General features: G+C 36.8%; 1 protein-coding gene across 1 annotated transcript in view; it reads right to left on the bottom strand.

Annotated features, from left to right (window-relative positions):
- The window catches only part of FBN2 (fibrillin 2), a 2,449,070-nt gene that overhangs the window by 401,028 nt on the left and 2,032,001 nt on the right, over nucleotides 1-16,041 (bottom strand). The window contains exons 47-48 of the mRNA XM_044060803.1: nucleotides 15,208-15,336; nucleotides 6,503-6,622 (exon numbers count right to left, since the gene is read on the bottom strand). Coding sequence (XP_043916738.1) covers nucleotides 6,503-6,622; nucleotides 15,208-15,336 — 249 coding nt within the window. The remainder of the gene's footprint in view (nucleotides 1-6,502; nucleotides 6,623-15,207; nucleotides 15,337-16,041) is intronic.

Raw genomic sequence — 16,041 nt, forward strand, 5'->3', positions numbered from 1 at the left:
CTTACAAATGGTGGAATTTGGAGGAGACAATAATTTGAGTACGATGGCCTATAATGTTTGTATATCGGACATCCATAGGCACTAGCAACAAACTAGTTTTGTACATTCTTTTGTAACCACATATTCAGTGGACAGTCCCAAGATTTATAATATAATCAGAAAGAATTGGCAATTTATTATGAACACTATAACTTTAAGTAATTGCCTAGGTCCTGCACCTAATATTATTCACAAAAGGTACATGTTTTAAGAATATTTATGATATTATGGGGCAGTAGAAAGTTAAAACATCTATGGAGTGGATGTCCAAATGTGGTGCATGTCCCCAACGCCCATTTATTTTTGTGTGTAATAGTTTTTCAATTTGTGATAAAGTGATTTGCATTCCTGGAAAATTTAACTGCTATACAAAAGGGATTGTTTACGCTGATGCATGCCAACTTTGTAATAGTTTTTATGTTGGCAAATCAGAGCACAAACTTGGAGATCATATATATGAGCACAATTATGAAATAGAATGCTAAACCTACGAATGCACTCTATAAACATATTCAGCAAGGGTCAGACCATCATTTTCTGTTTGTTATTTTAGAAAAAGTGGAAGTTAGTCCTAGGGATGGTCCTTGGAAATTATTAACTGAGAGAGGGAACTTTGCTGGCAGATTTTTTTGAATGCTTCAGCCCCCCCCAGGACTCAATGAAGTTATGCTAATACAGTGCTCACTTAAGAGGAAAGCATATTAAAGGTTGCAATTTTTTATATTTATTTTTTATTTATTATGCATGTTCATGTATTTTTATGTATGTTATTATATTACTGTAATTTTAAGAGTCATTTATTAGCTTATGAGTTAATCAAAATGTACTTGGGTTGAATAAGATTTGTATCTGTGATTTTTAAACAGCTGTTAAGATTTTTGAGCCATTTTTGCAGTGGAGTTTTCCTATGATTTAGAAGCTTATTTAAGCACAAATTTTAAACATGGCAAGCTTTATCTGAAGAAGTCTGTGTGCTTTTAGATGAAAGTGCTTATTTGTTTTATATTTTGACTGTTAAAGTTCATTTATACATTTATTGAGCTCTGGGTGTTCTCCAGCAGAGTTTTCAGCATTGTGTATTAGTTTGTTTTGTTTGTTGCTCAGTATGTTGGTCTGTTAAATACGCTGTAGTCCATAGTTTCATAAAATATTTATAGTTTATATAAAACTTAAAGTCAGTAGTGCAGAATTTTTCCAGGACAGTTAACTAAAATCTTAGCTACAGCTTTGGCACTGAATAGACAGACTTTCTGAAACTGAAAGCCATGCAGACTACTTGTCTGCTTCACAGTACCTTTTTCTATCAAAGTCCGAGAGCCCTCATAAAATAAGGACTATCAGGCAATCTCAGGTAAAATAATCCCCTTGCGCTTCAGCAAAAGACTGGGATTATATCCGCAGCCTACATGTACTCATAAGAAGACTGGCTTCTCCTCAGGTGTCACTGAATTTGCTTTTCAGTAAGATGTCTAAGTTGTTCCATGAATGCTTGGTGAACATCCATTCTTTACTGCAAGTAATCTACCCAGAATCCTTATTCCAGGTAAAGAATCCTACTCCAAAAAAGTTTACTTCTTCGAATCTGAAGGTTAGAATCCTTCCTTTTATACATCACAAATCAGGTGTTATTAATCAATTGAACTTACTGGCTAATAGAACAATGGAGCTATACTGATAACCCCATTTTCTTAAAGCAACAGCCTTTGTGTAGATTCAATAAAGCCTGCACTAAGTGTACACGATATGTATTCAATAAAATGATCTCATTTTTTGTGCTTTTTAGTCACTCAGGAAAATTACACTAAGTGTACATGTAGTCTACCCTTTGTGGTAACCTGTATGAATCCCTGTCAATATTTATAGTTGCAAGAACATCAGTAGGAAAACTAAAATTAGGAGGAAGAAGGTCTGAGTTATGTCTGTGTTGTCTGTTCACTCAGAACAGTGTACACAGTGTAGGGTTTATTGAATCCCAGGGTTTATTTATATTATTTAAACACTATTTTAGCAAGGCTTGCCAACATTTTGATACACTAAGGTCTACCTACAAGACATTGCATGTTATGGGACTGACATTTCTTAAAACAGGCAGAGTAAAAAAAAAATCATTGATGCTTGTAACACATCCACCATGACAGCGCTGTTGATACTGCATTCTGACAAACATCCAAATGTTACTTAGTCAAAATATTCTAGCTTTGTCCTCATTTAAACTTGCCCTTCTCTTCAAAAACACATCGTAGATACTTAAAGCTCTTAACCTGTTTCACTTTTCCCCTCCTACTTCACTTTTAAGCTTCTTCTGATAGGTTCATAGGCTTACAGGTGTTTACTAGGCTAATGACCACAAGGGCCTTTTTAAGCCTAGCCATGCATCCCAAATCTCTGACAAGTTCTGGTACCCTTGATAAGTGTAAGCAGGGGGTTGGGAGATGAAACATTTACAAGGAGGGGCCTGCAAGATGAACCATTTACAGGCTGCCTGTGTCAATTAGAGGCATAGGTGCCAAACCAGAGATGAATTTCCTGTTGTCCATCCAGTTGTCCAAGTTGCACTTGAATTAGGTTCACATGGATGAGGAGCCTGTTCCAGAGATGGGTAGCCTCTGGGATGCTGTTATGTATTTCTTGACATTTAGTTTTAGTCCATGACTCTGACATCAGTTGTTTGTCTGTGTCAGCCCTTTGTGGAGAAAATTTGTGTTAGTGTGAAATTCAGTGACAGCCTGTAATTTTCATCACCTGCAAATTTAGTCAGCTAGTCAGCCTGATTTCATACAGTTACTGCCATGGCCACTGTCTTGCCTGTGTTTACTTTCATTCCATATACCTTTAGTTTTGCATTTCAGTTCCCTATCATTTACTGAAGTTCCTGTTAAGACTTTGCTTGTAATGCCATATTGTATACATACAAAAGCTTTGTTAATCTGTCTCATCCGATCTGTTTGCTGATGTAGTCCATCACCAGTATGCGTCTAGGAACTCTGGGAACTGCTAGCTCATAAGGACATTCAGTTGTACCTTAACTGCTTTTACACTAGGTCCAAAACGTCTGGTCAAAACATGGTAATGTTAATATACAATCGTACCACTGTAGGTTGATGACTGACCCTTTCACTGATCACCTTCCTCTCAGTATTCTAAGATTCCAGAGTCAGGAGGAATGAATGGGCCAATAGGAGATAGAAGCTTGATGGGCCATGGGAGGAGAAGGATAAAAATTAAAACTGTTTAAAGATATGAGTTTACACTCATAGTTTAAACTGTGCAATAATGTTAGTGGTTTTTAATATTTTATCAACTTCCTTTAAGTTTATCTAATGACCATATCTCATTAACTAAAATTCTGAGAATATCTAAATCTTGCCAGTAGATGCCAGTAGATGATTTCACACATCAGATGTGAATTAACCCTTTGGGACAGATGTAAGGAACAACACTGGTATGGTTCATGATGGAATACTCCTCAGACAGCATGTCAAAATTCTGTTAAAACATATTTAAGAAGGGAAGTTACAATCATTATTTAAAATGTTTATAGATGTTTACTAGACTATAACCCCATAGAAAGGTATTACAGCACTTGCTTCAGTATGTGGTCAGTTTCAGTAGAGGCCAGACATGCTGTCTTTTGAAATAAGCTGACAAGCCTGCAGCTTTGACTTTTAAACAGGGGTATTTAGTTCACTGTTAGTCAAATCTGGGTGAGGAGAAGACAGACTATTTACTTCTTTTCAAGGTACAAAACTTCCACTCTATATATTGAATTATTTTCTCTAACATATCAGATACCTACCACTGCTGCGTTTTTTATTAGTACCAGAAGTGGTACCCATTGTGTCATTATATATAATATATAATATATCGTAATATGTGAGTAAAAGCTGGGAGGTATAGGACTGGAAATGATACTACTGGTGGAACTGCAGACCTCAATGAGCATTTAATGAATAAGTCTAGATCAGTTGGGGCTGGAGTGTGTTGGCTGCTGTGGTGCAGCAGTTAGCATTGTCACCTCACAGCAAGAGGTTCTCTGGTTTGATTCTTGGCTGGAGCACCTTCTGTGCAGAGTCTGCATGTCCTCCTGGTGACTGAGTGAGTTTTAAAGACATGCAGGTGTGTGTGTGTGTGTGTGTGTGTGTGTGTGTGTGTGTGTGTGTGTGTGTGTGTGTGTGTGTGTGTGTGTGTGTGTGTGCATGCGCATGTTCCTTCTGTGAAGTTTGGGTGCCAGGCTGGCAACTCAACTCCATAAAAATTCCATTGCCAAGTAATCTGGAGACCAGTGATCCATTGTGGTAACCCCTAACAGGAGAAGCCAAAAGACATTGCTAGTTGGGGCGGGAGTGTAGGGTTGGAAGGGATGGATACTACATTGGAAGTGTAGGGAGGGGTAAATTAAACAATAGCATGCACATATGTAGTTTTACATTTAAGATGCTAGATTTTTCATTTTATGGTAGCTACAAAATTCCAAAATAGCAAGGGTAACAGTGGGGGATGAGCACTTATTAATATCATTTGAGTTCTGTAAAATGTGGGATTCTGCAGGAAGATTGAGCAGACAGAATGAAATGAGGGAGAGTGACTATAAATCCAGACTTGCTGTTTCACTTTCCAAAGTCTAGTGTTCCTTCCTTCAGACAGAAGATGCTGGAATGCACCTAGAAGTGACACAGAGTCTTGCAAGATCATCATTGTGAATGTTCCTCGGGTGTGTGTGTGTGTGTGTGTGTGTGTGTGTGTGTGTGCTCATATGTAAACAATCAGCATTGGAATACTACTGCTTTGAATTAAATTAGAGGCTTATCTTTCTGTCTTAAGGATGCAGTTCAGAGCTGCAAACATCAGAGGCCTATAAGTCTTAATGGACGTTAGTTTGTAAAGTATTTGAAAGAAGTACAAAAACATGCTGTCATATGTCTTTTTCAGTAGAAAGGCTGCGGTTTAAGAAGTACATGCATTTTACTGAGAAATGCAGTTGCATTCACTTTTTCTGCATATATATATATATATATATATATATATATATATATATATATATATATATATATATACACACACACACACACACACACACACACACACACACACACACACACACACACACACACATACGGGTCTACTTCAAATGCTTGAAGTCGCAGAACATTGAACTACACATCATTGAGGACGAGATGATCAATGTTCTACAACATCGAACATGAAAGTAGACTAAATTAAAAAAGATACAAACTATGCTTGTAAGTAACATGTGGGTTAACATTTAGCTGGGACAGTTTATCAACAATATCTGAGTGTTGTTGGATGGTCTCAAACCCCTTTGTGAGGTCTTGCTTTGTGTGTACTGATTTTCCCTTACAATTATATAAAACAAATAAATAAAGTAATTAATTAATTAATAAATAAATAGATCTGCTAAGACTCTTCCTTCCATTTTACACAATAAGGCACTGCACTTCTATAATGATGACCTAAACATTCAGTATTATATATATGATATGAAGAGCAATCCCAAATCCATACATCCAGTGCTACTGGTTAATGATAACATATGATGGTTCTGGACAAAAACTAAGAGAAGGCAGTATCAACAACACTAATCCTGAAATCACTGCACAGACAGATATTAACTTAGTTCTTTGTGATGCTAAAAACCAGTGACATCAATATCAATCAGTAGGAGTATGTTTACTGGCAGAATGAGTGACATCAGTGGTGTGAAAGCAAATATAGCAATCGTCATCATTTCTGGAACCATCAGCTTAAACAGAGATGGCTACTATGTTACTAGAAAGAGCACTTCTTACCAAAACTCATGGGACAATTGCAATTGATGCTCTGATCTACTAAATGCACACATTGGCATTTAGTAGATTAGGATGGAATATCACTGCTGGATATAGATATACTTTTATCACTCACTGTTCTTTTATAACTTCTTGAACCAGTGTGAGTTAAATGTGGTTCACATAAAAAATCTTTACTCACACAGATGTACCATTGTCATCCCTGACTATATAAGGATCCTATTGGGTGGTTGCTAAAACAGTATTTATAAAACAAAATAAATCAGGAAGTTTTCAGAATATATTTTATGACAGATGTTACGAGCAGGAGGGTGAGATACACAAGCACACTGCTCATGAAATGCATAAACATTTTCATGAAATCCTGTGATCAAAGTTCTGTAAACTCAAGAGCCAAACATGCAGCAAGCACACCACCTATACTTTTTATATCTCTGCTATTGTATCAGAGTAAGCAGAGACACAATAAAGTAAAAACAGGTAGTAGTGTATTAATAGCCTCAATTCCATTCTGAAAGTCATAAACATTGGGGATCTCTATATCATAACATTTTGATTTCCAAAATGTCTCCATTTTTATGCAATGACACCTCATAAAGTAAAATACATTGCTGAAACGGTAAGACTTTTTTAAGTACAGGCAGTCATTTTCTTACCGATACATCTTTCATCTTGCAGTTCATAGCCTGGAGGGCAAATACATCTGAATGAGCCATCAGTGTTCTGGCAGGTACCAGGAGAGCATGTTCCTGGAAACACCACACACTCATTAATATCTGAAAAAAAAAAGAAAAATAAATGAAGAAAAGTTACTTTGTAAGTGACACAATAGCCTACACTTCACTGCTGACCTGTGGATAATATAGCAATAACCCACACCTGGGTGTGGGTAACTACCCACAGTTGGTGTGGTTTGGTCATGAGGGCGAAGCCTGAGTGGCCAAACAAAGACAACCGTGGGTAAATCCAGCATTACCCACACCCAGAAGTGGGTTATTGCCATTATACAATGACATTATTTAAGAAAAAAAATAATTACTTTTCTTAAATAATGGCATTGTATAATGCTTCCTTGCTGCCCTTCCGCAGCTGTCTGGTATTCTGCGGCAGTTCTGATGTACTGCGCATGCATATGCTTACGCAGTACATCAGAGCTGTGGGTGGAAGCAACGGAGAAAGCAAGATCTCTGTTGATTTTTTACAAAGTATCTCGCTATGTTAAAGGAGTTTAACATAGCGAGACAGCTTTAAAAAAGCAACGGAGAATCTCTGTTGATTTTTTACAAAGTATCTCGCTATGTTAAACCCATTTAACATAGCAAGACAGCTTTAAAAAAAAGCAACAGAGAAAGCAAGATCTCTGTTGATTTTTACAAAGTGTCTTGCTATGTTAAAGGAGTTTAACATAGCGAGACAGCTTTAAAAAAAGCAATGGAGAATCTTTGCTGCTTTTTTTAAAGCTGTCTTACTATATTACACCCATTTAACATAGCGAGACAGTGTTAAAAAAAGTAACGGAGAAAGGAAGATCTCCGTTACTTTTTTAATGCTGTCTCGCTATGTTAAACTCCTTTAACATAACCAGACATTGTGCAACAGAGATCTTGCGTTCTCCGTTGCTGTAAAAAAAGACTTATACTAATGGAAAAAGTCCGGGCGACCGGACCTTTTTTCATTAGTATAAGTCTGATTTACAACATGCACGCTGACCAATCAGCGTGCACATTTTAGAATATTAATGGGGGATCGTTGTATAATTTGTAATATTCCTCCTTCTTTACCTCATACAGTAATAAAGGATATGCAGTAACATTTGTTGCAATCATGCTAAGGAAATCCACTAGTATAGCGTATTATATAGTTTTAATAAGTGTTTTTGTCATATTTTCTAAAACCTGCTTGAAGGGGTTAATTTATTAAGGAGGGAAATTGCCTGCCCCTACTTTGCTGACAGAAATGGAGTAGATAGTCATATGAAATTGAGGAATGAAGGTAGAGTCTCACGGAACCCAGAGGTTAAGATGTCTCTTTTTTACACACACAACATTAATAATATCAGAGACATTTTCTATAAAAACTGGGGAGTACTTATGGTGGACCCTAGTCTTAAGGATGTTGTAGGTGAAAAATCCCAATTTTTATATAGGAATAGGATGAATCTATGTATATTATTATGTTATCCCAAGGGCACTAACAGTAATGCAAGATATTATTCACAAGGTGGCACTATACAATGTAGTAGCTGTAATTTTTGTGTTTTTTAGATAGTAATACTAACTTCTTACACGCTGTTACATCTAAATGTTTCCAATTTAAGGTTAGAGCAAGTTGCCAATCAGAACACATTGTATATTTAGCTAGGTGCATAGTATGCACTGAGTTTTATGTTGGTAAGATGGCTAGATGACTAAGAGAAAGAATTAGAGAACATATCTATAATATACGTATTAAAGTCTAGTAAGAATACACTCTCTAAACATGTCCTTGACACCAATGAACAGCACAGTTTTAGATTTTTAGTGCTACAGGCTAATACACCTAGTCTGAGAGGTGGAGATATCAGGAACTTTACTGAGAGATGTGAATTAAAGTGGATCATTAGGTTGAGGGCCGATCATAAACCGGACTTCAATGGTAAAATATCCATCAGACCTGTGTTAAAACAGGAAGTTAATGATTAGATGATTATGATTACCTTTATAATACACACATTAGTATTTATTTTTATGATGAATTGTATGTGATTTTAGTATAATTCATGATGAGTTTTCACAAGGACATTTTTTGACACAATTTTGTATGAAATAATATTTTTATAACTGATATATTCTTTATAATTAATGTATTTTTATAACTCATTTTGACAACTTATTTTGATACTGTTTACATTTGATCACTTGAAGATGAATTATTGAATTAGGCAATGTTTTTATGTATAAATATATAGTTGTTATATAAGTTTTTAATGGACGGGATGTGATGTCAGTGCGACTGATTTAGTATGTGTATATATTCAAGTGCTTTCTAAGCAAGATGTATTTGGTCTGAAGAAGCCCTCCTGGGTGAAAGCGCTAGCCACTATGATCTAAGAATAAATTGATTTTATTACCTACATTCCGTTTTGCCGTTCTTTTGGATTTGCTGCATTGAAGCTTGTTATTTTGCTTATGAGGACTGCCTTATACAGCTGTGGTTTGCTACTGTGCTTTTTGTTGTTTTATCACAGTTTCTGCTTCAGTTTCAGGAGCATTTGTTCCTTGGTAACATTCATTCTTGTTTTATAAAAAAAAAATAATAATGTCTAAGTAAATAAAACAGACGTCTACAAACAGGCATGGAAAGAAATAGTAACTAGAACACTAGTTTTGCTTCTTTTAGAAATATTTATTTTTGCAGATATTATTTTTAAATGTATTCATTTGTTAACAAGGTAAACAAACCTGTTGTGGCTCCTTCTCAACCATGGTGTGTGGCCGCACGGTCAGCACTAAATGCGTTGTACAAATGAATGTATTAGAGCAGCTGTAAGTTTTATGATTTTGTTTGTGCTGTTCTGTGACATATTTACTGGTTTTACTCCTTTTCCATTCACTTATATAATACACAGACTTGATTGTGTCTTACATAAAGTTTTGCAAATCCAACCACAATGGGAGAAAAGCAGTACTGTGCTTAACATGTCAGAAATTAACAGATGAGCATGAGAGGGTTGTTAAAACAGCAGAAAACGAACTGTGGTAGAATTTAAAGACACTAGCATTTCAAAGACAATAAATATGGCAGTAAGGCGTGAGAGTTTAACATCTGAAAGGAATATGAAAATATGTACAGTTAAATCAAATGACATCTAGAGGAGGTGAATAGATTCATTCTCTCAACAGAAGATTGAAATACTTTACTGCAGACAGTGTAACTATGACCTAAAAAGGAGTATTGCCTTTCTCACTTTGTTCCTGTTCACTGCATTAATGATATGGTGGTTGAAATTAGAACCAGTTTATATATATGAGTACAGCTTTGGTAACAATACCATTCTAGAGTGTGAATAAAAGAAGTTCACACTTTAGGTACAGGTGAACTGGAGGTTGACTTGGTCACTATTCAGTTAGAGGTTCTTTTTCACATATTACTTATGTGTTGGTTAAGTAAAGAAACATTGCATGTAAAAGCTGTGACAGTGCCCCTGTTCAAAGGAGCCATGGCTGCATTGCCTTCCCTATATGTCCTTCCCATCTGACTGCTCAGTTAATGGCTTTCTGCTTTATCCCACCTATGATCTAGACACTGAATCGGAGAACCTAAAAGAAAAAAGTCACAAATTTTAAACATATTTGAGTGATACACAAAGAGTCAGAAGACTCATAAGAGGAAGAGAGACTTGACAGAGGGGATTTAATAGCCATGACAGAAATAAAATATAAATAAAACCCTCACAGAGGCAGTGGAATTCCATAGCTGGCTGCAGTGTGAGAGTCTGCCAAAGTAAAGGAATAATGCAGTTGGGGTGCAGCTCACTCATGGTGGTCTGGACTGTAGTAGTTACACATTATTTATCCAGGTAGACCACTGGATATTATAGACAGAGGACCAGCAACAATAAGAAACTGTCAACAACACTGCACTCTTTTTTTAAGTGATTGTGGTAGGGGGATGTCATATCAAGTTAAAGTATATTACTGTAACAATTATTTATACTGATTCATAGTGATCACAATTGCTGTCTGTTTGGAGGGGCAGTCTGTGGGTTCAAGATAAGGGGCAGTAATGCGTTTATGTTATTGATGGGGCTTGATGGGGCTTGATGGAGCCTGGAGAAAGAGTGGTCCTTATTTCTTTAACTTTTCTCACAATCAAACTTCAGAAGAATGCACAGAACATTAATAAAGCTTGCATGGATGCTGTGGTTATTGTTTCTTTAACTTTCTTTGCAACTTCATAGGTATGCACAGACAGTCATTATAGCTTGCCCATGAGCAGCAAACTGTCTAGGAACAACAAGATGGAATATATTACTGCACACAGGTGGCTAGGTTTCATGGATATGGGTAAGGAGACATGGTGTGCATGTATATATGTATGTATGTGTGTGTGTGTGTGTGTGTGTGTGTGTGTGTGTGTGTGTGTGTGTGTGTGTGTGTGTTTGTGTGTCATCAATAACCTGATCAGTCTTAAGATAACTCACAGTTGTTTTGATATTTTTGACAAATTTAGAAAAAATACTGTATATATATTTTACTGTAATGGATACACTCTGATAAAATGCATCATACTAGATGTTTGTGTTTTTTTATGGAAGAAGGGTATCTGTTTGGACTACAGGCAGTGGTAAAGGCAATCACAATTCAGCAAAGTTCCATCAAAACTGATGTGGATAGCTCTTCTATCTCCATGATGTAAATGCTGCTACTAGGAAATTACAGCACAGTGGTTATTAATCCAAATAAAGTTAGACAAAAAACAGAACAGGCTCTAACAGAGAGTGATATGGGAATACAAAACAAGTTACATTCTGTGATGAATTACAATGAAGTTATTTTATTATTCACTGTATACTGTACAGCTACCAGAATTAAACCCAGCAAGGTCTTATTAGGTCTAGGCAATTCAGATCCTGTATCACAGCTCAAAAAATCATTTCCTTAGTTACATCAATTTACGCACCCAGCATCTCTGACAGAGCAGTCTGCAGGGAATCTTTAAAGTCTGCCAGCTCATTATACTCCCAAAAATATGTTCCCAGTTACCTCTTTTCCCCCATCAAACCTCCAACATTTGCAGTCTACCTGAGGAAAATTCTTTGTACTCTGCTTGGGGTGTAGAAATACCTATATAAACAATTCCAAACAAAAATCCTAAATCTTCCAGACCTCGTTACATATTTGGGACCATACAGATATCCTCCCATTGTTTCTTTGTGAATTGTTTATCCAGTCTCTGTTCCCAATCCATTCTAACCCCCTCTAATTGATTCCTGTAGTTATCATGCAATATTTTATATGCCCTATTAATTATCCCATTCTTAACAGCAGCTTCTGTTCTAAGTTCAACTAAAACCTCTGCCCAGTGCTGGAATTTCACCCTTAGGACCCCTCTATTCCTTCCTGTTTGCCAATGCTCTTGACATCAATCCTTAAGAGGGAATGTAGTCACTAACCTGCAGTCCAAATTTATTCTTGGCCTCTTCCCATCTTATTACCATTCCATTCTGCTTATTTGCTTCTAGTACCTTGGTTCCTTTGCCATTTTGATCCAGTACATTCCAACCTCCTCTTGCCTATTCTCTGAACCCTAACTGCAGTCATCCCTATCTGCAGAATCTCATTTCTGCACTCCTGTGTAGGCTTAGTTCTTAGAATACTTTCTGCTACTTTAGGAATATAACATTCAATACGGCTATTGTTATTCTCCTTAATGGTCTGGATCCAAAATCTCAGTCTACCTTTATTTCTTGAACTTCCCACCTGTTTCATCCCCATCCCTTTCCACTTTGAGTTATAGCTTTCTGTTTGTATTATGTATAGGAGCCTTAACTAAGTAGCTCTGAAATATCCCTTCAAATCAGGTAATCCCAAACCACCTTTTTCTATTGGAAGGCTCAGCCTATGCCACTTGACTCTTGCCCTTTTCCCTTTTGACCTGTGTATAAAACTAAAGGAACTAAAAACATTTTCACTGCTTGAATCCTGCTATTTGGTTCCATAAAACAGAGCTTCCAGTTTCTCTGCATTTGTATTATCTTTTTAGTCTCTTCCCACATATCCTTAGTTGTTATAACAGCATCCTTTTTAACCCATACTCCTAAGTACTTCATTTTATCACGTCCCCATAAACACAGGCATTGCTGAACCAATTCACATGTAGGTACAGAGTTTACAGCAATTGTTTTTGTTTTACCTTCAGTCATTCTTTGTAGTCCAAAAAAGACTTGAAACTGTGTCAGAATGTTCCATAACACTTCAATGTCATTTTCTGTTTTATTCAGGTACAAATAATATCATTTGCAAATAAAGTGAACTTTTGTTGACTACCATACTAATTATATCCTAAAAATTATGAGTCCCTTATTTTCCTTGCCAATGGTTCTAAATATAACACAAATAACAAAGAGGAAAGAGGGCACGCCTGCCTGGTTCCTTTGTTCAAACAGAACCTATCGGAGAGGAACCCACCCACTTTAATTTTAGCCTCCAATCACTCATATATCTTCCTAAATAACCTTATTTTTGTGGCAGGGAAGGAAAATGCTCCCATTGCCCTGCTCATAAAATCCTAGCTTACTTTGTTGAATGCCGTCTCTGCATCAAGATCCACCAACAATTGTGGTATATGCATACATTCTGCTTTTTTCTGGATAATCATTGTTCTGTTAATGTTGACAAATGTTTACCTCCCCTCCACAAAACCACATAGATCCATATCTATGAATTTTGGCAACGCCTTTGCCATTCTTTTAGCCATTATGCATATGAACACTTTATAATCCTGGTTTAGAATTGGAATGGATGATATGAAGCTGGATCTGATGGGTCTTTACCATCTGTAGGTATTACAGCCACTACATCTTTCTTCCAGGAAGTTGGTGTTTCATTATGTTTATGGATTTTTCCTGTGTGCTTTTGCATGTTTTTTTGTTTTTTTTTTTACCTTTTTAGTCTGGGTCATACTGAAAAGGTCTTCAGAGCAGTGTGCTAACAAAGTTAGCAAATGGTAAGTAAGTAAATGAGTGAGTAAGTAATAAATAAATAAATAAATGAACCTACATAATTTCTACGAAGTGATGACTCAATCAACAGGAATTTGTTAAAAGTGAGGGTCTGGTTATCCCCTAAGATGTTGTGTCAAGTACTAATATGAAGCAATAAAATTCACAAGAGGAAGAGATATAATGGGAGTTCTACCAGGACTGACATACTATAACAAGCAGAAGGCTGTGAAAAACAAATGTAGTACCAGACATGGAAGGTTGCTAGAAAGATATAAAATAGGTGCTGAAAATAAATAAGGCAGAGAGAAGATTCCTTGCTGAGAATTACAAACCATAGAAATACTGTTAGAGACATATACTACTGGTTTTTAGCCAGCCAGTAACCCCAAGTACATCAAGGTGAGGAATCACAATACAGGAAACTGTATTATTTACCCTACTGCCCTCATTATCACAGTCACAGTTAGTCCTCTGACTACTTGGCCTCATAGTGAAAGGAGGAAAAACGTCACTCCCTGCCAGGACATTATTCAATCACTCAAGCTGAAAATGAGAATACTTAATTGCAAAGTCAAAAATCCATGGTGCTAAGCGTGTCTGTATCCCCAGGTACAGATAGTAACTGTGGCTTGCCTGGGAACAGAGCACATGGCAGAACATTAGTCAGCTGTGATCAAAGTTTGGTCCACACCTAAGATGGAGCAGTGAAGCAATGCAGAAGGGAAGGACAGACACAAAGGGATTTTCTAATGCAGGTTTTAAAGTTGGGAAACAAGGAATAAGAATTAAGGAAAATATTGGTACTTGTACATCATTCTGCATTAGCTTATCTAGGGTGGAACAAAAGAAAGACAAAATCCTGGCTACTAACATAAGATCACTGCCACCATCTCAGAAAATAATAGATGCAATCAACGTTTAACTGTCAGCAAAAGAAGCAGAAAAAGAAAGACTTGGAGACAAAGTAGAATGTTTTGCATTAATCTCAATAGGGGCCTAAGTCACCTCAAGACCAACCCTGGTAATATGGATGCATTACAACACAGTATAATGAAAACAGCCTTCCTGTTAAATGTTACACTGTTATATTTTCCATTCTTTACTGCAAGACATCCAGGCCAGAACTACAGATGTTCAGACTTCAAAGGAATTGCAGTCATACAGATGATATTTGGTGCAGTAGTTTAACTCTAGCACAGTGGCTTAGTGGTAAGATCCATGTTTTACAGATCCAAGGTCTGACATTTAGTCCTAACCTCTGTCTTTGTGAAATTGTATGTGCTCTCCCCTGTCTGACTGTGTTTTCCTCTTGGTTTCCATTTTCCTTCCATCTCCCAAAAGCATGATTGGCTACACTAAACTGTCCACGTATATATTGCATTTATCCTTGACCTAGTCACCGGAGTCATGACTGAAAAGGGTCCAGGAAGGGTGAGTACACTTACCAAGTTATCAAACAGCACACACACACAAATAAATACCGTACTTTATAATATGATTTTTGCATACATGCTAGGCATGCTATACCTACAACCAACTACAGGTGCTACTAATTGTACAGTTTAGAGCTTTATGAACAACATTTAGGCGTGTTGTGTTTGAAAAGGGTTACAGTCTGCAAAGCTTCAACTCAATGAATATCATCATGCTACTCACCAATGCAGTTCTTGCCATCTGCTGTATGTTCATAGCCTTCATCACACAAGCACTGAAATGAGCCGATTTCATTGAAGCAACTTCCGTGCCTGCATACCTGACCATAGAATGAACTGCACTCATCAATATCTGCAAGGAAACATCACAGTAATGATTCTCTGATTGACAGTCACAGTAAAAGGACAACAACAAGCAAATGTCAAGATTTTCTCATTACAGAGTGATTCCCTTCCCTTTACTCTGGCCACTTGAATACTGCATGTAAAGAATGCATGACAAGTTTTTCAACAACTGTTTACTACCTGTACCTGGTGATGCAGACATGCTTAGCACCATTAGCTTTTAGTCATAGATGAATGTTAGATCTGACATGTAACAGCAGGAAGCATGGCACCTGCCGCTGACGCAATGACGGAGGAGAAAAGTACATTTAACTAATGCACTTAGACCATTACATAAGCACATAACTGGCTACGATGTCTTGCTGAAACAAGAACAGGACAAGAAAATTCTCACAAGCTTGCAAGTAACTAAAATCATGGAGTTGTTGAAAAAAATATTGACTGAATTTACAGATGCTCAGCCAAAAAAAAAATAGTTGTACTGGCATTCAAGTTCCATAAATAAGAAAAAAAGACTGAAAGGAATGGAAAGGCAAATTATGTTACATCATGGATGTCACATGTCTCATGTATTCAGATGAGACACTGAGGCACAGAATGGGTCCAAGTCATTTATTGTACATAAACGCATCAGGAGCTGTAACTGAAACACATACTTCAAACTTCATATGTTTACTGACTGACTCATTACTTCAAACACACTCACATGTGC

The sequence above is a fragment of the Protopterus annectens genome, chromosome 2.part0 (genome assembly GCF_019279795.1).
Source record: "Protopterus annectens isolate FY-2018-M chromosome 2.part0, PAN1.0, whole genome shotgun sequence".
NCBI lineage: Eukaryota > Metazoa > Chordata > Ceratodontiformes > Protopteridae > Protopterus > Protopterus annectens.